At 41.8% G+C, this 23,365-nt stretch overlaps 1 protein-coding gene across 2 annotated transcripts in view; it reads left to right on the top strand.

Moving 5' to 3' along the window:
- Positions 1-19,643, top strand: part of LOC139418032 (long-chain-fatty-acid--CoA ligase 6-like) — a 91,860-nt gene extending 72,217 nt beyond the window's left edge. For both annotated transcript variants that reach the window (XM_071167129.1, XM_071167128.1), the window contains exons 9-21: positions 674-725; positions 6,351-6,424; positions 6,851-6,928; positions 8,198-8,332; positions 8,430-8,564; positions 9,133-9,228; positions 9,467-9,539; positions 12,192-12,280; positions 12,454-12,570; positions 12,752-12,895; positions 17,543-17,644; positions 17,979-18,050; positions 18,205-19,643. In XM_071167129.1, coding sequence (XP_071023230.1) covers positions 674-725; positions 6,351-6,424; positions 6,851-6,928; positions 8,198-8,332; positions 8,430-8,564; positions 9,133-9,228; positions 9,467-9,539; positions 12,192-12,280; positions 12,454-12,570; positions 12,752-12,895; positions 17,543-17,644; positions 17,979-18,050; positions 18,205-18,345 — 1,308 coding nt within the window. In that variant the 3' untranslated portion in view covers positions 18,346-19,643. The remainder of the gene's footprint in view (positions 1-673; positions 726-6,350; positions 6,425-6,850; positions 6,929-8,197; positions 8,333-8,429; positions 8,565-9,132; positions 9,229-9,466; positions 9,540-12,191; positions 12,281-12,453; positions 12,571-12,751; positions 12,896-17,542; positions 17,645-17,978; positions 18,051-18,204) is intronic.
- The last annotated feature ends 3,722 nt before the right edge of the window (positions 19,644-23,365 follow it).

A 23,365-nucleotide genomic window follows, 5' to 3' on the forward strand; every position in this document is an offset into this window, starting at 1 on the left:
TCCCTACTCAATCCATGCCGCCCAACTCTCACCTTAAAGTAGTGCACTAAATAGGGAATATGGTGTCAGTTGGACAGCATCCAGCCTCGAGATGTATACGGTCTGTCCCTGTCTGCCGCGCTCTGCACAGGCAGAATGCAGGAAGACCTCAGAGTGGTGCTGACTATGTTTTGTTATGTTTTAGACATATTTTAGACAGGATCTCTGGCTGGGTGACAGTTTTCCCTCCATGACCTATTTGTGTATGCAGAGAGGGTTGTGTTGAATGTGTACTTAAATGTTATACAATTCAGATTTGTGCTTTTGAGACCTGAGTACAAACCAATTGGTTCCCTTTAATTGCAATCTATGTGTGCTATTGTGTTAGAATTGAGATCACACGATCCAAGACAACACAGTAGAGATAAGGTCTGCAAACATTCTTTAGCTGTCTGTTACTGTAGTAACCATTGTTTAAAATGCAGACTGTATTAATATCCCTTTTGATCTAACATAGCACTTTAAGTCTGTGAGTGTTTTGTATTCTCGTTTTACGTGACCATCTTCTACATTCACATATTGCTTTAAATGCCTGAGATGGGCTAATATAACGTTGACTATTATCTGAAGGTGATATCAATGAGTTCATGATCTCATTCGGACTATATTCTGACTGTGCTTTTGTTCCCCACAGCCACCTACACCAGAAGATCTGTCCATTGTGTGCTTCACCAGTGGTACCACAGGTATCTCCATCTAGCCACCAGATAAACTATAGCACGCCAAAGTGTCTTATTCTTACAAGCTGATCAAATTGAATCAAATGTTATTAGTCACATGTGACCTTAAAGTGAAATGCTTACTTACGAGCCCCTAACCGACAGTGCAGTTTCAAAAAATATGGATAAGAATAAGAGATGAAAGTAACAAGTAATTAAAGAGCAGCAGTAAAAAAATAACAATCTATACAGGGGGGTGCCGGGACAGAGTCAATGTGTGGGGGCACCGGTTAGTTGAGGTAGTATGTACAGTGCCTTGCGAAAGTATTCGGCCCCCTTGAACTTTGCGAGCTTTTGCCACATTTCAGGCTTCAAACATAAAGATATAAAACTGTATTTTTTTGTGAAGAATCAACAACAAGTGGGACACAATCATGAAGTGGAACAACATTTATTGGATATTTCAAACTTTTTTAACAAATCAAAAACTGAAAAATTGGGCGTGCAAAATTATTCAGCCCCCTTAAGTTAATACTTTGTAGCGCCACCTTTTGCTGCGATTACAGCTGTAAGTCGCTTGGGGTATGTCTCTATCAGTTTTGCACATCGAGAGACTGAAATTTTTTCCCATTCCTCCTTGCAAAACAGCTCGAGCTCAGTGAGGTTGGATGGAGAGCATTTGTGAACAGCAGTTTTCAGTTCTTTCCACAGATTCTCGATTGGATTCAGGTCTGGACTTTGACTTGGCCATTCTAACACCTGGATATGTTTATTTTTGAACCATTCCATTGTAGATTTTGCTTTATGTTTTGGATCATTGTCTTGTTGGAAGACAAATCTGCGTCCCAGTCTCAGGTCTTTTGCAGACTCCATCAGGTTTTCTTCCAGAATGGTCCTGTATTTGGCTCCATCCATCTTCCCATCAATTTTAACCATCTTCCCTGTCACTGCTGAAGAAAAGCAGGCCCAAACCATGATGCTGCCACCACCATGTTTGACAGTGGGGATGGTGTGTTCAGCTGTGTTGCTTTTACGCCAAACATAACATTTTGCATTGTTGCCAAAAAGTTCAATTTTGGTTTCATCTGACCAGAGCACCTTCTTCCACATGTTTGGTGTGTCTCCCAGGTGGCTTGTGGCAAACTTAAAACGACACTTTTTATGGATATCTTTAAGAAATGGCTTTCTTCTTGCCACTCTTCCATAAAGGCCAGATTTGTGCAATATATGACTGATTGTTGTCCTATGGACAGAGTCTCCCACCTCAGCTGTAGATCTCTGCAGTTCATCCAGAGTGATCATGGGCCTCTTGGCTGCATCTCTGATCAGTCTTCTCCTTGTATGAGCTGAAAGTTTAGAGGGACGGCCAGGTCTTGGTAGATTTGCAGTGGTCTGATACTCCTTCCATTTCAATATTATCGCTTGCACAGTGCTCCTTGGGATGTTTAAAGCTTGGGAAATCTTTTTGTATCCAAATCCGGCTTTAAACTTCTTCACAACAGTATCTCGGACCTGCCTGGTGTGTTCCTTGTTCTTCACGATGCTCTCTGCGCTTTTAACGGACCTCTGAGACTATCACAGTGCAGGTGCATTTATACGGAGACTTGATTACACACAGGTGGATTGTATTTATCATCATTAGTCATTTAGGTCAACATTGGATCATTCAGAGATCCTCACTGAACTTCTGGAGAGAGTTTGCTGCACTGAAAGTAAAGGGGCTGAATAATTTTGCACGCCCAATTTTTCAGTTTTTGATTTGTTAAAAAAGTTTGAAATATCCAATAAATGTCGTTCCACTTCATGATTGTGTCCCACTTGATGTTGATTCTTCACAAAAACAATACAGTTTTATATCTTTATGTTTGAAGCCTGAAATGTGGCAAAAGGTCGCAAAGTTCAAGGGGGCCGAATACTTTTGCAAGGCACTGTACATGTAGGTTATTAAAGTGACTATGCATAGATGACAACAGAGAGTTGCAGTGGTGGGGGGGGGGGCAATACGGATCACAATATTGATGTGTATTAACACAGTAATGCAGTATCTGAATAGTTCCTCCACAATCCCTGGTTCAAGTCCAACCCTGACGGTAGCTTTGGTCTGTTTCAGGACAACTTTATGAAGCGTGTCTATTGTTTCTCTCATCGTGTGTGACAGATTATTAACAGGAAGAGGCCTCCCTCTGACCACTTAAAGCCAATGCCATGTATCAGGGTTGAAATGGTACAGTAATGGTCATGGTAGGGCCCTTATTAACAGTGAGACTTCAGAGGGAAAGGCAGTTTAAGGGTTTTTTTCTGCATCAAAAGGGGCTTAGGTGGTGGGCGTGGCAGGGGGGCATGGCAATGGGCGTGGTCGGCCCGTCGGCATGGCTGAATTTTACAGAACATTTTAGACGCCCCAATTTCAAAGCCATTTCTGCATTGAAGCCAATTTCCTGAAATTCTACACAATTCTCTATGGAGCTGAGAGAAAATGTTTCGGTTTTAAAGCCAGTTTCATGTGATACTACATATTCTGTAATGGTGCTAAGAAAAAAGGTTTCAGTTTTAAAACTATTTTCCTGCAATTCTATGCATTTTGGCTAATGTTACTTTGCTAAAACATAATAACAAATACTGTCAAAACTGTTAAATTCATTGGGTAACACTTTACATTAAGTTGCCCCTATTACCATGTACTGTAACTAACACAGTAATAACTGCATTAGCAATATAGTAGTTACATACTGTAGGTGTTACTATGTAATTACATGGTAATAAGGTTGTAGCACTATCAGATATTACACAATTGGAACAAGGAATGTGTAATCACACATCCACTTGCTGAAGGTTGATTCAGATGTGTAACTACTGATGTTATTACACATGTTCTTGTACCACTATGTAACTAATGTTTTGTAATTACACATTTAAAAGTCACCTGTGAATTACCATGTTAATAACTCAAACCAAACTCTGTCCTTGTTACATGTACCAGGGTTGGGAAGTAACTGATTACATGTAACCCGTTACATGTAAGGGATTACAAAAAAACGTTAACTGTAATCTGTTACCGATACTTTTGAAAAACTAGATGATTACTTTGAGGATTACTTTTAAATTCAGAAAGGATGTTTGACACTTTGTTTTCTCAATGAAATTCAAATCAGCATTGAAAAAAAGGCGCAGGTTTAAGTTTGTTCCACCTGAGTGAGTTTGACCACAAGTCAGAGACCACTATGATGAAACACCAAATGTGTTTGATGGATCGCATGAAAAGAGCAGGAATAGGCTACAGTCCAAGCTATGTCTTCCAATGGTGTGACTGCTGTCGGCATCCAAAGATTATCCAATTTGAAGAAACGCTTGGAGGTAAGGATGACAGCAGTGGTGTAGTCTATGATGATACGGATATCACTTATTATTGACATCTACATAGTGCATCGATGTGAATCACACTGCTGCTCTCTCATTTAGCTATTTGCGCCTTACGGATTGTGGTTGTTGTGGATGGCTGTTCACAAATCTAAATGTGTATTTGAACCCAATTATGGTTGAATTCAAGAAGTTTAAGCTGCCTATCAATCATTGTTTTTGAAACCAGTGGACAGCCAGTGAAAAATACGCTTTTGCAACAGCTGCATAGTGCTGATCCCAGCCTATGAAATAAAAGCCCCACTTTTATTCTAATCTAATTCATGCTGATAAAAAAATCCATAGGCGTAATGGACACATGCTGAAACTTGCAAACTTTTGATAGACTTAAAGGGGCAATCTGTAGTTGCTACATCCATTTTTGGAAATGATTTATACAGAACCAGTCAGAAGTTTGGACACACCTTCTCATTCAAGGGTTTTTCTTTATTTTGACTATTTTCTACATTGTAGAATAATGGTGAAGACATCAAACTATGAAATAACACATATGGAATCATGTAGTAACCAAAACAGTGTTAAACAAATCAAAATATATTTTATATTTTATGTTCTTCAAAGTAGCCACCCTTTGCCTTGATGACAGCTTTGCACACTCTTGGCAAAGCATGCCTTTCCATGAGCGCAGCATTTATTTTTTAACTTGAATCAATGAGCCCAATCAGTCCTCCATCACAACAAAATCATAAACAACAGAGTAGGGCTGGCTAATACGTCCTTAGTTTTGGGGTCATGCTCAGGTAAAACAATTTGGCTAATCTATACTTCCATATTTCTAAGTCCTAAAATCAAGGTGTATGACATTTATTGGAATGACTGGAATTCTGATAGACGTTGGTTTTTAATGTAAAGATCTAATTTAATAATATTATTATATGTTGTAGAAAACGATGGGTTAGAAGAAGCCTACACAACCAACACATAAAGTAAAATGTAACATCCATATATGACCAGCTATGCAAACTTTAACATTGATTTAACATCCATATATGACCAGCTATGTAAACTTTAACATTGATTTATCCTGCAATAGATGTCGTTCAATTGGTAACATACATTTTTGTCTTCTTCTAATGCCTCTTACGGGGAAAGTAATCTAAAAGTAACAGCATGCAATCCGATTACATTACTGAGTTACGTTACTCATTACATTTTCAGACAGGTAACTTGTAACTGTAACGGATCACATTTTAGAAAGTAACCTACCCAACCCTGCATGTAACTAACTACAAGATGCCACAACCATTGAATCCACATGTAATGCCAGGGTTGATAAATAGGCTAGGACCTGGTAACAACAAGCCACACCCTGTCATAAACTATTGGTCATATTAAATTGGTTTATTTCTATGTTATGACCTGGCTCAAAGGCTACATATACCGAATCAAGTGTGATACAAGAACAATGTAGTTACATAAGATATACTTTTAATTATCACCCAGTAGCAAGCAACTTAATGTAAAGTGAAACCCAGTAGGGTATAACCTTTATAATTACTATCTAGTTACAATGTAACAACCTTTGCAGACAATAGACAACAACCTTGTTACCATGTAATTTACAAAGTAACTACTATGTTACAGCTACGTAACTACTATGTTACTTGAGTTATTACAGTGGAGTTACATAGTAATAGGGGCAACAATGTAAGGCGCTTGGTAATTTTATTACGGTCTGGCCACAAATACAGTCATATAGAATACCCTGGTATTTCCACACTAACCACAGCTTTAGTCACAAGCAGCCCACTGCAATAATGGAAAGAGTGCCATCTGTTGGTCTTTCAGTGTAACTTCCATCAGCCAGTATGTGTTTTCCCATGGTGGATGTCTCCCCTGGTGCACTTGTTACACGCCTGCACTGAGGCCAATCTAAACTCCTGTCTCTCCGAGTGTGTGTGTTCCAAAGGCTGTTACAGGGTTATTCAACTCAGGTTGCTCCCACTATGGCAAAGCAAAACACATACTGTTCATGTGTAGCCTGAAGTGCCACAATGATAATTATTTTCGTTCCTAGGCTGCTAACTTGTTTTTCCGAATATATATATCTAACCTTGTTGTTTACCATCGATTGATACTGGATGGGTCCCAAAAGGAAACCCGTTTCCATATACAGTCCACTACTTTTTACCATAGTCCTAAGTATTGCACTATAAGGGAATAGCGTGCTATCCATTGTTGAGAGCAGGTGAAGGAGGAGTCCATTGATTTTGTTGCACTGTTTTCTGTCCAAAGGAAACCCAAAGGGAGTCATGCTGACACACGGGAATGTTGTGGCTGATTTCTCAGGCTTCCTCAAAGTGACAGATGTAAGTTCGATCGGACTATGGTATAGCTGACCCTTTCTGTGGAAGAAATTTCCCTTGTACAGTATTTATCTTGAGTAGGTGCTAAATTTCCCATTTATGTAACTATATTAGATGTATGACTCACTAAATGGCTTCAAGTCCCATATCTTACATGGGACAATAACAAGATGGAAATGTACAATGCACAAATGTATTTGTTTTTGTGTGCTTGTGTATAATATCTGTTTCTCATTAAGATCATGTTTGACAGTTGAGTGGTGAGAAACAAACCCCACTGGGCACAGAAGTCAATTCAACATCTATTCTGCATTGGTTCAATGTAATTTCGTTGAAATGACGTGGAACCAACGTTGATTCAACCGTTGTGTACCCGATGGGGCGGTTCTAATCCCCTGCTAACCACTTTTCCTCTTCCCCATGCCACAGAAAGTAATATTCCCAAACCAAGATGACGTTCTTATCTCCTTCCTGCCTCTGGCGCACATGTTTGAAAGACTCATCCAGGTAATTTCTCAAAAAAAGCCCATACTAAGCTTTCATCTGTATAATTGTTGGTATGGGTGTTGCTCCTCTTTGTGTGTGTGTGTGTGTGTGTGTGTGTATACACATGTACCTGTATTTTCAGACATGCAGGATCTTGGCGATTACCCTTGTCCTTGGCTGTTATTGACCTGGTTATCTGCGGTTGGATTTCATTGTGACATTATATTATTATATAGGCATATCATCTGCTTGCTCTGGATAAGCTGGCTCATACAGTCATGGGTGTGCATTATTTCTGCCGGTACTAACAGTTTCACCCCCACAGGAAACTTGAGCCCTGCTGTTAACCCCCCACGCTGCCTCTAGCTTGGGATGCATCCTAAATAGCATCCTATCCCCTATATACTGAACTACTTTCGACCAAAGCCCTATGGGCCCTGGTCAAAAGTAGTGTACTACAAAGGGAATAGGGTGCTATTTAGATCGCTGGCTTGGTCTGTTGTTTCCGATAGCTGTGGTTCCACAGCTCGTGTTTTCAGTCCCTAACTACTGATTTTGGATCAGTCCCATATGTATTATTTTGAATAACTACTATGAGTTAAACAACAAAGCTGGCACTGGATCAGCTTCAGTACTGAAGGGGTAAAGCAACCATACAGGTTCAACCGAGGTTCTTTCCTTGTTAGTGTGTGAGACACAGACACAGGAAACCACCTCTCTTCCCCTCCAACACAAGCAGGCACATACTTCACGTTCACAAGAATGCACACACCCAGACACTGTTAATGTATGTGACCTTTATGTAACTAATGTAAACGCCTTTAAGTTCATCCTCAAAAGGAACGACCCATGTTCTCCTTGTAGAACTCGTTGAATAGGCTTTTCCATATACAGTAAGTTTTATGGTCCCTGCCAGTGCGCTCCAGTCTATTATGCAAATCATGTCTTTCAACACGTGAAAGAAAAAATGGCAGTTCCTGCAGAGCCTGTCCTCATCATGACCTCAAAAACAGGAACTGTTCCAAAGATCGGTGTGAATTGTGGTACTTTCAAGACAACTCAGAAACTCTGAACCTCCGAGTTAAAATCAATATATTTTTTTGCGTCAAGTTTCCTGTTTGTCAATTATGATATTTTGCAAGTGGGAAAGTCGGAGCCCTAGTTTCCAAGTGGACATTTTAGAGTTTTTGAGTTCCGAGTTGTCTCGAAAGCGGCATTAGGCCAGATCTATGCAACTGAATACAATAAGTGCTTTTTGACTCAGTTGTAACTGTTAGGTTCTTTCCCCAGTCTGTGGTGTATTGTCACGGTGGCCGGATCGGTTTCTTCCAAGGCGACATCCGCCTGTTGTCTGATGACATGAAGGCTTTACGGCCCACCATCTTCCCTGTGGTACCTCGACTGCTCAACCGCATGTACGACAAGGTGAGAGAACCAGCCTTTACACCAACCCCCCCCTTCATTTTTCATATCTTATATCAACTCACCCCCTCTCTTGAATGTCTATGTGTGTACTCTACAGATATTCAGCCAGGCCAACACCCCATTGAAGCGTTGGCTGCTGAACTTTGCAGCTAAGAGAAAAGGGGCAGAGGTCAGCAGGGGGATCATCCGCATGGACAGCCTGTGGGATAAGATATTCTTCAGTAAGATACAGGTATCCACCTCCCCTCCTCCATTCCTTCTCTTCTCCTCCTGCCTATGAGTGGCCTGATATGGTGCCCCCGCACATTGGCTACCCGGACTATCTGCATTGTGTCCCGCCACCCACCAACCCCTCTTTTACGCTACTGCTACTCTCTGTTTATCATATATGTATAGTCACTTTAACCATACCTACATGTACATACTACCGCAATTAGCCTGACTTACCGGTGCCTGTTTATAGCCTCGCTTCGGTTATTTTTCACTGTTGTTTTTATTTCTTTACTTATCCATTGTTCACCTAATACCTATTTTTTACTTAAAAATCACACTGTTGGTTAGGGCCTGTATGTAAGCATTTCACTGTAAGGTCTACTACACCTGTTGTATTCGGCGCACGTGACAAATAAACTTTGATTTGATTTGCTGTGTGTGTACAGGCAATAAAATGGGAATATGCACTGTGATCTGTGGAAGTGTTGCTAGGCAGGCAGGATGCACTGTATTTCAACAACACAGACTGCATTCCTGGTGTGTTGTGGGAGTTTGGGTTGTGTAATAGTATTGTGTTCTGTTGGCAGGCCAGCCTGGGTGGGAGGTTACGCATGATTGTAACTGGAGCTGCGCCGGCCTCCCCCACTGTACTGGGGTTTCTCAGGGCTGCACTGGGTTGTCAGGTAAGTGATGCACACGTGAATGCGCGCACACAAACACACACACACACACATGCGTGGATAAACACACACATGCAGCTGCATGCATAAGCATACACATGCACACACACACGCACATGTGTTGACAAACACACAAACGCATGAAGCCACAAGCACACATGGATACGAGGTCACACAGACAAACCATCAGACTGATCATATCACATCCTGCTAACATCCTGTCTGTCCTGGCTGTCTGTAGGTGTATGAGGCGTATGGCCAGACAGAGTGTACTGCTGGTTGTACTTTCACCACTCCTGGAGACTGGACCTCAGGTGAGCTTATCTCTCCTCGCCCCTCTCCTCAACGCTCTTCCCTTCTCCTCTCTCTCCCACTCCTTTCTTCTCATCTCCTCTCTTCTCCTCTCTTCTTCTCCCTTCTCCTCTCTTCTCTTCTTCTCCTCTCTTCTCTTCTCCTTTCTTCTCCTCTTTTACTTGGCTCCTCTTCTACTCCACTTCAACCGGTCAACAGCTGTTCCACTCCCAGTACACCCAAGTGGTGCACTATACATAGGGAGCCATTTGGGACCCACCCCTACATTAGGCCAGGGAGCAAGAGTACCTTTATGACATCAGAGTACAGTCGGCTCTAGCCCATGCCTGTTTAAAAACATTATACTTCACCACTGGGGTGAAAGTCTAAGAGGTTTTACAACGGTGGAAACACAAGCCCACAGAGATAACACGCTGTGTATTGGGGACACATTATAGTGTGACTGAGTATAGCTGCTGCTGACTGATGCCAACATCAACAAGGCCCTCCATGTCCTGAGGAGATGGGGTTATGAGTCAGTGTCACTTGCTTTCAGCGGAAGGATAATATTTTACTGTGAACACTACAGCTGAAGCGAACTCTTTCCTCCGCCACACGTACGTGCTTTCAGCTTCAGACTCAAACAAACAAACACAAGCTTTGAGGTTCTCACTGTTTTTAGCTCTGTGGCTTCCGGCTGGCTGCACGTTGCAGGGCCACAACCATTTCCCCTCTGTAATGTGTGAGAATAGGGGCAACTAGTCGGGAGGCTTAATTTTAGTTGGGTCAACAACCTTTGGATCACCGCCAGTATTTACCCACGTACTCTGCTGTGCTACAAAACACTGGCAGTTGCAGTATTTCAACCCAAGCATGTAACAGACACTTTATTGTCTCGGTGAAACAGCCACGGCCAAAGGTTACACAGGAAATATATTAAGCTGCAGTACATTTGAATGGATGCTCTAACACCTGACCCACCCATCAGCCCACTGAATGTCCCAAATGGCACCCTATTTCCTATATAGTGCACTACTTTTGACCAGAGCACTATGGGAATAGGGTCCCCTATGGGTCCTGGTCAAAAGCTGTGCACTATATAAGGAATAAGGTGTGATTTGGAATGCAGCCATAATCTCCTGTCTTCCTGGAAATGTCATTACTTATTACATATTATTTCATGATGCAGACTTTGCCAGGTCTAGCATAAATTTCCAGCCCAAGGACCACTCAAAACCCACCCACAAGGCCTGAAACTAGGCCAAAATGTTGTTGTTTTTTTCAGCAAGAGAGGAGTTGTTAAATAGGTGTCTCCATAATGACAATCTAGATACAACTGGTAAAAAAGGCAAATTGACTGAGAACACATTCTCATTTACAGCAACGACCTGGGGAATAGTTACAGGGGAGAGGAGGGGGAATGAATGACCCAATTGGAAGCTGGGGATGATTAGGTGGTTATGATAGTATGAGTGTTAGATTGGGAATTTAGCCAGAACACCAGGGTTATCACCCCTACTCTTACGAGTAGTGCCATAGTATCTTTAGTGACCACAGAAAGTCAGGAAACCAATTTAACGTCCCATCTGAAAAACAGCACCCTACACAGGGCAATGTTCCCAATAAAATATATTTTTTTGTGATCTGGATCAAGTGTTTGTAAGCTACTCTGGACTTCTATAGGCCCTGCGCATTATACTCTTTGACACTATAAAAACTATTTGGATCTAGCTAGTGCTGTTATTCGTTTGTTGTCCTCACATGACTTGTCATGAAGTGCTGCTCTCCTCTCACTTGTGACTCAGCTGCCTGCTGCAGCGCTCTCTCAACACACGGCCCTCCCCATCCCTCGATCCCTCCCTCCCTACCACTCTCTCAGCAACAGCCTGCCTTACTACCTGATTATCAATAGCAGCAGGTCACAGTGAAATAAATATATTAAAAAAATACACAAAAAATGGAAATACCATTAAAATACCATGGCAGCGGCAGTGCTACTTAGAAGTAGCGCAAAAACCTGCAACCCGCAACCAATACATTTCCCCCTGCGACATTGTTTTCAAAGGACTTCAATTTTTACGAAAACCATGGACATGGCAACCCTGATCAGTACACTCTCTTAATAAGGCCCTGTGCTCTTACAGTTCCTGGGCAGTGGGGCAGCCTGCTGTTGGTTTGGAATCAGACACAACTGAATGTGTGGATGACATTCAGGGATCTCAGTGGGGAATAACAATTTCAGATCTTCACACACCCTAGAATTGGGCTTTGGCTTTGTGCCTTGCAATGTTTTTAAGTTTAGCAAGTATGGAGAAAGGTATGACTTCTCTATCTATTGTGCAGGCCTGATTGTCAAACAATAGAATTTTTTTGCGTATTTCCACTAAAATATGCACATTTGAGTTGTAAAGGTAATATAGTCATGATTAAGGAACATTTGTATTGCGTCAAATTAAAATATTATTCAACTGCTCCCCCTACTGGTTTGATTCTATATTTCAGTATTTTCAGCTTCACATTGGAGTTTTGGCCTGACTGTATAAATGTATACTTTTTGGTGGCAGCCAATTTACTATCGAATGACTTCAATCCACCAAATGAAGATGTGACTCCACAGCTGTCTGTACACTAGATTTTTTTCTCATACTTCTCCATGGTTTGATGGCTAACTCTAGGTCATGTGGGGGCACCATTGCCATGTAACCTCATCAAGCTGGTGGATGTGGCTGAGAAGAACTACTTTGCACGCAAGGGAGAAGGAGAGGTGAGTTCAATAAAGCATCAAGGACATTTTAGGGTAATCCCTATTTGAACATGGTCCCAGACAGTTGATCACTGAGGCTATGTAAGCATTAGTCGATGTGATAGTTAGGTGCTGAACACATTCTCTTTAATTCTCACTCTGTGGCTGTCTCCCTCTCTCTGATCATCCATTAGGTGTGTGTGAAAGGACCCAATGTTTTCAAGGGCTACCTCAAAGACCCTGAGAGGACTGCTGAAACCCTGGACACAGACGGTTGGCTCCACACCGGAGACATAGGGAGATGGTTACCTGTACGTACACATGCTTGTTTATGACCCTTCCCTTGAAAATACATTTCCTCAAACATCTATTTGCCTTCCTTGTGTTATATACCCTCAATACTAGGGCCAAATCCTAACTTGACATTCACAACTATTTCAATTAAAATGTAAGGTATGGGTCTATTTTTGATGTCTGCCCTCCGCTCCTCAGAACGGTACACTGAAGATCATTGACAGGAAGAAGCACATCTTTAAGCTGGCCCAGGGAGAGTACATCTCCCCTGAGAAGATAGAGAACATTTACATCCGCTGTGAGCCTGTGACCCAGCTCTACGTCCATGGTGACAGCCTACAGGTGATCTCCCTAACCACTTGGTTGTTATCACATGACAGCCGATGGTAAGAGTTGTTTGGCCATTATCATTAAAGTTGGGCAGAACCACTGGAACACAGCTAGACATTAGCCCTATAAAAATCTGTCAGTTTAGGCTAGAAATCATTTTTTTTCATCAATTCACTGCGTACGCACTTCTGCATCTGCGATGAAAGGTGGCAAGCGATGTTTGTCAGACCGTGAGGCATCCCGAAAATGTGTCTTCTCACAAAATTGGATAACACTTTACTTGACACCCAGTGTCATAACACAATATGATACAGTCATAACCATGTCATAATATGTCATAACAGCTGACATAACTTGTCATAAGTCATAATATGGTCTATATTGCATTGTTTTATCACTGGTTATGACACCTACAAAAGAGTGTCAAAACCCACAAAACATGCACCTCTGTTGCTTATGACTAGGATGAATGCAGGAGCAGATTTCAGGTACAAGAAACCCTCTTTTTGACTGATATAAGGTCATGTACATGATAGGCCTATCTGGCTTACATGATTATGATGGTCATAATGCATCTTGGCAGTGTCATAAATCACATGAGCGAAGTTCACTGAACCTCCTTGACTAAAATGACAATTGATAGCCTTTGAGTTAGAGTATGATCATTAAAAAAACATGACACTGATACTGAGGTTAATTGGTAAGCTGTAACAGACTATGAGGTCATAAAATGTAGGTATCATAACAGGTGTTATGTAGGTGTCATAATCAGCCATAAAATAACACAATATATGTCACAATAAGTGTAAATATGGGTCATGACAGTGTTATGGCAAGTTATGTCAGCTGTTATGACATGGTTATGACCGTGTCATAACGTCTTATAACGCTGGGTTTAAAGTAAAGTGTTACCCAAAATGGTCTGTAGTGTCTGAATGGTTTGACCAGTATTACCCCTCTATGGAAAGATGAGACTCTCCCGAACACAACAGTGTTTTCCGTTTTGCTCTACGACCCCCACGAGCGTCTTGGGACTAGTCTGAAGTCAGTACAACCGATCTGCTAACTTCTGTCTGTAGCATCAAAACAGTTTGGACAACACACTAATATGACCCCTCTGTTGAAAGGTGAGACTCTCACAAACACAAATATGTTGTTTTGCTCTAGGATGCCCACAGGCCACACAAGACCCGTCTGAAGGTCCCCCGTACCAGTTGAAAAAATGTAATGGAAGTATACTGAACAAAATTATGAACGCAACATGTAAAGTGTTGGTCCCATGTTTTATGAGCTGAAATAAAAAATCCCTGAAATTGTCCTTATGCAAATGTATTTGTCAAAAATGTTGTGCACAGATTTGTTTACATCCCTGTTAGTGAGCATTTTTCCTTTGCCAAGATAATCCATTACAACTGACAGGTGTGACATATGAAGAAGCTGATTAAACAGCATGATTATTACACAGGTGCACCTTGTGCTGGGGACAATAAAAGGCAACTGTAAAATGTGCAGTTTTGTTAGACAACACAATGCCAAAGATGTCTCAAGTTTTGAGGGAGTGTGCAATTGGCATGCTGACTGCAGGAATTTCCAACAGAGATGTAACCAGAGAATTGATTGTTAATTTCTCTACCTTAAGCCGCCTCCAATTTTGCGTTAGATAATTTAGCAGTTCATCCAACCAGCCTCACAACCGCAGACCACCTGTATAGCGTTGTGTGGACGAGCGGTTTGCTGATGTCAACATTGTGAACAGAGTGCCCAATGATGGCGGTGGGGTTATGGTATGGGCAGGCATAAGCTACGGACAACGAACACAATTGCATTTATCGATGGCAATTTGAATGCACAGAGATACCGTGACAAGATCCTGAGGCCCATTGTAATGCCATTCATCCACCACCATCACCTCATGTTTCAGCATGATAATGCACGGGACCATGTTGCAAGGATCTGTACACAATTCCTGGAAGCTGAAAATGTCCCAGTTCTTCCATGGCCTGCATACTCACCAGATACAATGGGGAGAACAAGTATTTGATACACTGCCGATTTTGCAGGTTTTTTAAGTAATTATTTTTCATTTTATTGCATGACATAATTATTTGATACATCAGAAAAGCAGAACTTAATATTTGGTACAGAAACCTTTGTTTGCAATTACAGAGATCATACGTTTCCTTTAGTTCTTAACCAGGTTTGCACACACTGCAGCAGGGATTTTGGCCCACTCCTCCATACAGACCTTCTCCAGATCCTTCAGGTTTCGGGGCTGTCGCTGGGCAATACGGACTTTCAGCTCCCTCCAAAGATTTTCTATTGGGTTCAGGTCTGGAGACTGGCTAGGCCACTCCAGGACCTTGAGATACTTCTTACGGAGCCACTCCTTAGTTGCCCTGGCTGTGTGTTTCGGGTCGTTGTCATGCTGGAAGACCCAGCCACAACCCGTCTTCAATGCTCTTACTGAGGGATGGAGGTTGTTGGCCAAGATCTCGCAATACATGGCCACATCCATCCTCCCCTCAATACGGCGCAGTCATCCTGTCCCCTTTGCAGAAAAGCATCCCCAACCTTCTCCCATTCCTCTTCTGGATCATCCAGATGGTCATTGGCAAACTTCAGACGGGCCTGGACATGCGCTGGCTTGAGCAGGGGGACCTTGCGTGCGCTGCAGGATTTTAATCCATGACGGCGTAATGTGTTACTAATGGTTTTCTTTGAGACTGTGGTCCCAGCTCTCTTCAGGTCATTGACCAGATCCTGCCGTGTAGTTCTGGGCTGATCCCTCACCTTCCTCATGATCACTGATGCCCCACGAGGTGAGATCTTGCATGGAGCCCCAGACCGAGGGTGATTGACCGTCATCTTGAACTTCTTCCATTTTCTAATAATTGCGCCAACAGTTGTTGCCTTCTCACCAAGCTGCTTGCCTATTGTCCTGTAGCCCATCCCAGCCTTGTGCAGGTCTACAATTTTACCCCTGATGTCCTTACACAGCTCTCTGGTCTTGGCCATTGTGGAGAGGTTGGAGTCTGTTTGATTGAGTGTGTGGACAGGTGTCTTTTATACAGGTAATGAGTTCAAACAGGTGCAGTTAATACAGGTAATGAGTGGAGAACAGGAGGGCTTCTTAAAGAAAAACGAACAGGTCTGTGAGAGCCGGAATTCTTACTGGTTGGTAGGTGATCAAATACTTATGTCATGCAATAAAATGCAAATTAATTACTTAAAAATCATTCAATGTGATTTTCTGGATTTTTGTTTTAGATTCCGTCTCTCACAGTTGAAGTGTACCTATGATAAAAAGTACAGACCTCTACATGCTTTGTAAGTAGGAAAACCTGCAAAATCGGCAGAGTATCAAATACTTGTTCTCCCCACTGTATGTCACCCGTTGAGCATGTTTGGGATGCTCTGGATCAACGTGTACGACAGCGTGTTCCAGATCCCGGCAATATCCAGCCATTGAAGAGGAGCCGGACAACATTCCACAGGCCACAATCAACAGCTTGAACAACTCTATGCAAAGGAGATCTGTGGCGCTGCATAAGGCACATTTTTTAAAAGGTATCTGTGACCAACAGATGCATATCTGTATTCCCAGTCATGTGACATTAGGGACTAATGAATTTATTTCAATTGACTGTTGCTCAGTAAAATCTGTGAAGTTGTTGCATGTTGCGTTTATATTTTTGTTCAATGCACATATAGGGACAATTTATTCCAAAAATAAGGGGTTAAATACATGTAAAAAAAATACATATAAACCTTTTCTCTTTCTTAAATCTCTCAGATATAGGACACTTCAGAACAAATTTCCTTGAGATTATTTTGGGACTATCTGTTCCATGTAGTGAATCTGTTAATCAATGTGTTTATATGGACTAATAACAGTCAGGCCAACATTTTTTTTTCATCAAATAATTTTTGTAGATATTCTTTTCATACTTCAACGGCTCTTAAAATTTAAAATCAAATAGCTAAATGATCCTTGGTATGACCTTATTAAACAATTCCATATAGCTTAGTCGAACCCCCCTCTCCCCCGGCTTAGACTGTAATGGGTTAAAACCACAGTTTATGCTGGATACTGTTTATGTACAGATATTTTCATAGATAGTGTTAGGTGCCTCATAAGAAGAGGTAGATGCAGGAGTCAGGAGCAGGAGAGCAAGGAATTCCAGTTTGCACAGTCCCAACCCACCAACAACAGGCGGGGAAAATCATGAAACACACAGAGGAGAAACCTCTACTCCTAAATATAGTACCCACAGTACAACGACTGAGAGGAAAAAAACCCTGTGGCGCAAACACGCACCCCTAACAAGCACAATCAATCCCACACAAAGACTAACAGGCAGCGGAGGTTAATAAACCCACCGAAATTAACTAATAGGACACAGGTGATAACAATAACAGACAGACACAAACGAAAAGGAAAAATGGATCGGTGGCAGGTGGCAGGCCGGCGACGACGACGACTGCCGAGCACCAACCGAACAGGGAGGGGAGACACCTTCGGTGGAAGTCGTGACGGATAGACACATACTTACTTACCTACTTAGGCCTATTGAGAGAGAGAGAAAGAGAGAGAGAAAAATACAGAGAACATTTGATTATTTCTCATTTCTAAAGGTTACTTGTGTGTTTCTCTTCTAGTCCTGTCTGGTTGCCATAGTTGTTCCTGACCCAGAGACAATGCCTGCATGGGCCCTGAAGAAAGGCATGGAGGGGAGCTATCGGGACCTCTGTAAAAATACTGTATGTGATTTCAATCCCATCTTTACATTCAATGGTGTTTTCATTCTGTTTGTTGCCATGAGGAGAGGCTTGAAATAATCAACTATGTGCATAGATGTGAATAGATTGACGTAATCAAAAGAAAGGATTCCTGTTGCACAACATTCATGTCTAGGTACTGCGCTTTTAGAGAAAGATCCTCAGATCCTCAGACCCTGAGTAAACTGATTGAAGAGAAGGAAAGGGCACCTTGTTGAACCCTTTGAGTTGTTGAATAGATCGACATAACACAACACATGGTATTGTCTTAGAGTCATGGTATGGTGTCTTGTCTTGTGTGTGTGTGTATGTAAAGGTCCTGAAGAAAGCCATCATGGAAGACTTGCAGAGACTGGGCAAGGCCAGTGGCCTCCACTCGTTTGAGCAGGTGTGTGTGTGTCAATTGTAAGGTGTTCATTGGTGAGGGCAAATGACAACTCTCTGAAAGTGAATACCTAGACGATGATGACAAATAGCTGATATGCACACGTGACCTGGCAAAGGATCCTGTCTACATTCTAATGTATTCTGTCTGTTCCAAGGTGAAAAACATCCACATCCACAACGAGCAGTTCTCCATACAGAATGGCCTGTTGACTCCCACACTAAAAGCGAAGAGACCCGAGCTGAGGGAGTTTTTCAAGGAGAAGATCGAAGACCTGTACGAAAACATCTCCATGTGAAACACTACCACCGAATAAACGTTTCTCAGTAACATCAGTCCTCATTTAACATTTGTCATTCACTCCCCTTCACCCCCATCCAACCACAAAACAGACTCAAACCAACCAAACAAGTTACTGACCGTGGGTCAGGAAGGAAGTATCAACTTAGCTCTTTGGACCCCCACTGACCAAGTTCTGTTTGCTACTCCAGGGAAGCCTAGCAGTGTGTTGGGCCAGTAACCGAAAGGTTGCTGGTTTGAATACCTGAGCCGACAAGGTGAAAAATCTGTTGATGTGCCCTTGAGCAAGGCACTTAACCCTAATTTACTCCAGGGGCGCCGTACTACTATGGCTGACCCTGTGAAACAACACATTTCACCGACAGTACTCGGTATATGTGACAATACATCTGTATTATTTTTTTTCAATGTAGAGCTAAAACCAAATCAGCCTCATCTCTTATCTTGAAACGCCAGCAACAGACAGTCAACATAGCCTGCATGCTCCTCTTTCTTTTGTAGGCCTATCAAAACATTACAAAAAAATGATGCAATCTTTAAGTTTTTCTCCATGTTGTGCTCAGAGAATTTGCCTGGTAAGAACATACCGACCTCAAATAAGGGCATTGCATGCAGTGTGCCCTGCATTGCTGGGACCGTTGTTACAGGAGACTTCAAAATGAGTTCTGGGCTCTTAAGGCAGTCAACAGGGGTGTAAAAACGTTTTGTCTGTTGCAAAACCTTTTCCAACAAAAACAGCTTAATCAAAACGTAAAACACTTTTTCAACAAAAACTAGAGTTTTATTGGACAAATTCAGGTAGGCCCCTCCCCGTTCCATTTGTTCTGTTTGCTTCCATTTGGTTCCTAGAGTAAATAGTAAACGCTTTCCATGCAAGGCAAAACGTTTTGCAACGGAATCCGACTAATGAATACACCCCTGGTATACCAACACCGTCAACCGTCATACTGCAAGGCTTTTTCATGTAGTCGAGATCGACAAGCTCCACTCATTGACGGAGGTTAAAACAAAATGGACTGTGAAAATGTGGGTTTATGTAGTACAAATGTATAGGCTTTTGAGTTAATTTCAGTCCCAAATTATTACTATGTGGATGTACATATTAAGAACAACTAGACATAAGCATATTTAAGCAGTGGTTTGAATGGATTTTTTTGGGTGTAGTGAGATGAATTGTAACTTTATTTAATCTGTTGTCAAATGGAATCAGCACCATATCCTTGTATTGAATGAGTGCAGCAACAGGGATTAGGGGTGGGATGGGGCAGAGAACAATAAAATACATTCTGGAATGATTTTCATTTATTATTTCTTTATTCTTTTCCATGTCAAGCGATGCTTAAACAAACTAAAACAGAATTACCTTTGCATTGCAACATTTGGCTGGGTGAAATAGACAGAAAGTGTTAAAGGCCCAGTGGAAACACAAATGTGATTTCCTGTGTTATATATATATATATTTCCACCCTGAGGTTGGAATAATACTGTGAAATTGTGAAAATTATGATAATACAATAATTTTTATTGTAAGAGCTGTACGAAAGAAACGTTTGAAATTTGTTCCTGTTTTGGTGTCAGGGAATTTTGGCCTACCATGGTGACATCACCATGCAGTAAATGAGTTAATAAACCAATAAGAAAGAGAGTTCCAAACCTCTCTGCCAATAACTGCACATTCAGTTTTACCCTCGCCACTCAAACTTGCCCTAGACTGTCCTAGAAAAATGATTGCTTGATAAATGGCTCTTTTCTAAGAATGTATTATTATTAAAAAAATATACCACTTTATAAAAAAATAAAAATCACAGTATGGTACTTAATTATTACCCTGAAAGGATCTGATATTGAGATCTGCATTGGACCTTTAAAGGGATACTGCGAGATTCGGGCCTTTTGTTCTACTTACCCAGAGTCTGATGAACTCATGGCTACCATTTTTATGTCTCTGTACCCATACCCGTATGTCTCTGTACCCGTATGTCTCTGTACCCGTATGTCTCTGTACCCGTACCCGTATGTACCCGTACCCGTATGTCTCTGTACCCGTACCCGTATGTCTCTGTACCCGTACTCGTATGTCTCTGTACCCGTACGTCTCTGTACTCGTATGTCTCTGTACCCGTACCCGTATGTCTCTGTACCCGTACCCGTATGTCTCTGTACCCGTATGTCTCTGTACCCATAGACTTCCAGTCATTGCGCTAACTAGAGCTAACTTACTTTATACTGCACAGAGACATAACAATTCTATCCACGGGTTTATCGGACTCTGGGTAAGTAGAACAAGGGCAATATAATAGCAATGATCACGGTAGTGATATAGGGTGATCAAATCAAAGTCTTTTGGTCACGTACGCAGTTTAGCAGGTGTTATGGCGGGTGCAGTGAAATGCTTATGTTCTAGTTCCTATCAATCAATGCAGTAAATGTCAAACAAGCACACAATAATACAAAGTAAAACAAAGAATCACAAATGTAGTACATTAGTAGATATATAAATAGTATGCAAACATTGTTAAAGTGACCAGTGGTCATTTACTATGTACATAGGGCAGCAGTCCGTAAGGTGCAGGGTAAAGTATGCAACAGCTGGACACAGTCTCTATTGATATGTGTCTCCTGAGTTTTTGGAGTATAATGAGCTTGACACAGGCAAAGTGGCTGAGTGATTGGTTTACCTCTTCTGTAGGTTTACTTTGGCAAATCAAAAGTCTACTTGGAGCTAGCATCCAAGTGCATGCTTCTTCTTATCAGCAGCCAACAACTACAATGCTGAGAGCTGAAGGTCTATAGGGCATATTTTCTTCCAAGTACCTCAGATGAAGTTTCATCATCATAGTTGATGTTTGATTTTAGTAGGGGAAAGGCTGCACTTACAGAGCCTCTGAAATATGTTTGTGAGCAGCAGGACCTCAAATAGTCTGTTACAGCTTACCAATTAACCTCAGCATCAGTGTCATGTTTTTTAAAATTATCCTATTCTAACTCAAATCAAATCAAATTTTATCTGTCCCGTATGTCTCGAAGGCTATCAATTGTAATTTTAGTGGAGGTTGTTCAATGAACTTAGCTCATGTGATTGTCTTTTAACTGAGGCCTGAAGACTAGCCCACAAAGTAAATGTCTACAGCAGGCTAACCCAGTCTTGTGACACACGTTGCGTTCCCCTGCTCAGACGTTGCATGCGTCAACCATCGACTGACAGATTGATATAACATATGATGTGGTTAGCTTATACTAAAATACTTATCCAGGCGTTGTAAGATCTGGCATGCTTCAGCAACGCCTGGGCAGAGGAATACGCCCATAGACCACCAGGGCTCAAACCATAGCATTCATAACACTTTTTCAGACAAGACAGGGGCAGATTAATATAATACATTTGCAAAATTCAGCTCATTTTTTTGGTCAAAACAATATTTCCGGACCTCCCGAGTAGCGGTTGGGCTCTACTTGGCTCATTGTGCTATAGTGACTCCCCTGTCGCCAGTTGAACGGTTTCCTCCGACACATTGGTGCGGCTGGCTTCTGAGTTAAGCTGGCGGGTGTTAAGGAGAGCGGTTAGGCGGGTCATGTTTCGGAGAACACATGACTCCACCTTCGCCTCTCCAGAGTCCATTGCGGAGTTGCAGTGATGAGAGAAGTTCGAAATTGGGGAGAAAAAATACTAAAAAAAAATAAAAGAGTACTTGACTTATCTGATCTAAGGCCTTGGCTCCAATAAAAGGAGCATAGGCCATAGACAAATGTCCTCCTCCATCTCACTCGTTTCGGGGCAAGTTTTTCCAGGTCTCACCATGTTGAGGCTACTTTCAGTCATTTCTGCCTGGACAAATAAGCCTACACCTGTCACTGAAGATCAAACTGGAAAAATGTGTCACAATCATATCCCTCAAGTCTCTGCATAAATACAAGCTGTTCAGACGATCACATGAATCCACTTCACAGATAAGATGTGATTGGCGTAGGCCTATATGGGGAGTGTACATTGGATCTGGAAGAACAGGCATTCTTGTACAGCACTATTGTAAATTCATTTATAGAATGAAAGGAATAAAAAATAATTGCAAGTGAAACCACGGGACTGGTTAGGAATCAATGAAGATTACATTCCAACTGAAGAATCCTGTAGTATGTTTATAAAATCCTGTAATATGTTTATAAAATATGAATAATATGTTTTACAGTAAATCTAAATGATGGGTAGATAGGACAGGAATCAAACTGTACATGTTGGATATTTTAATATTCTGTGTTTTTCCTTCTTTGACTAATGACACTATTTTAGGTGAGTGGTCATGTCTCAAACCAGCTACAGGGTTACCTTACTCTATTTTTGTATTTCACGTTTATGGCCAGCAGGGAGCGCCAACATAATTAGGGGAACATCGCCACACATTTTTTTCCAGCTGAATCTCTGGAAGAGTTTTTTGGGGTACCAAGATGACGGGTAGGTTTATGTCCGAATTGTTGTTGGACTTGGAGGTGGAGAATGAGAATGAATTAACTGAAGTGGCAGGTGCTGTGAAAACCGTAGAGTTTCAGCCTTCCCCCGATGGTGATGAAGATGATTTTGGCCCAGTGGGAGAATGGATTCTTGCCTTCTTGCTGATCCGTATGTGGTGTCACGATGGGTGGAAAAGAGGTTGGGGATTGTTAGGTTGTTGAAAGTGACTCAAAGTGGAATCGTGTAGATTTTTTAAAACGTTTATGCCCTCCGCACCACGCGACTGGAGGAAATAAGTGTGACCTGCTTTCCTCTCCAGAGCAGGGCGCCGTTGAAAGGAGTGATAACTGGAGTGGCATAAAGTGTTGAGGGTCAACTGAAGTTGAAGATTCCCAGTGTTTGTGACGCCATTTGGTGCGACTCAGACCTGTGGAGAGGTGGTGAAACAGAGAAAACAATGTGTGTACTACTGATCTTTGATGCAGAGTCTTCACCAGTTAAAGTCCACTAACGTGTTTTAGGTGTCAAGCTTATGGCTTATGTAGCAGTAGTGTGTAGGAGGGAGATTCCT

This window comes from Oncorhynchus clarkii, chromosome 10 (assembly GCF_045791955.1).
Source record: "Oncorhynchus clarkii lewisi isolate Uvic-CL-2024 chromosome 10, UVic_Ocla_1.0, whole genome shotgun sequence".
NCBI lineage: Eukaryota > Metazoa > Chordata > Actinopteri > Salmoniformes > Salmonidae > Oncorhynchus > Oncorhynchus clarkii.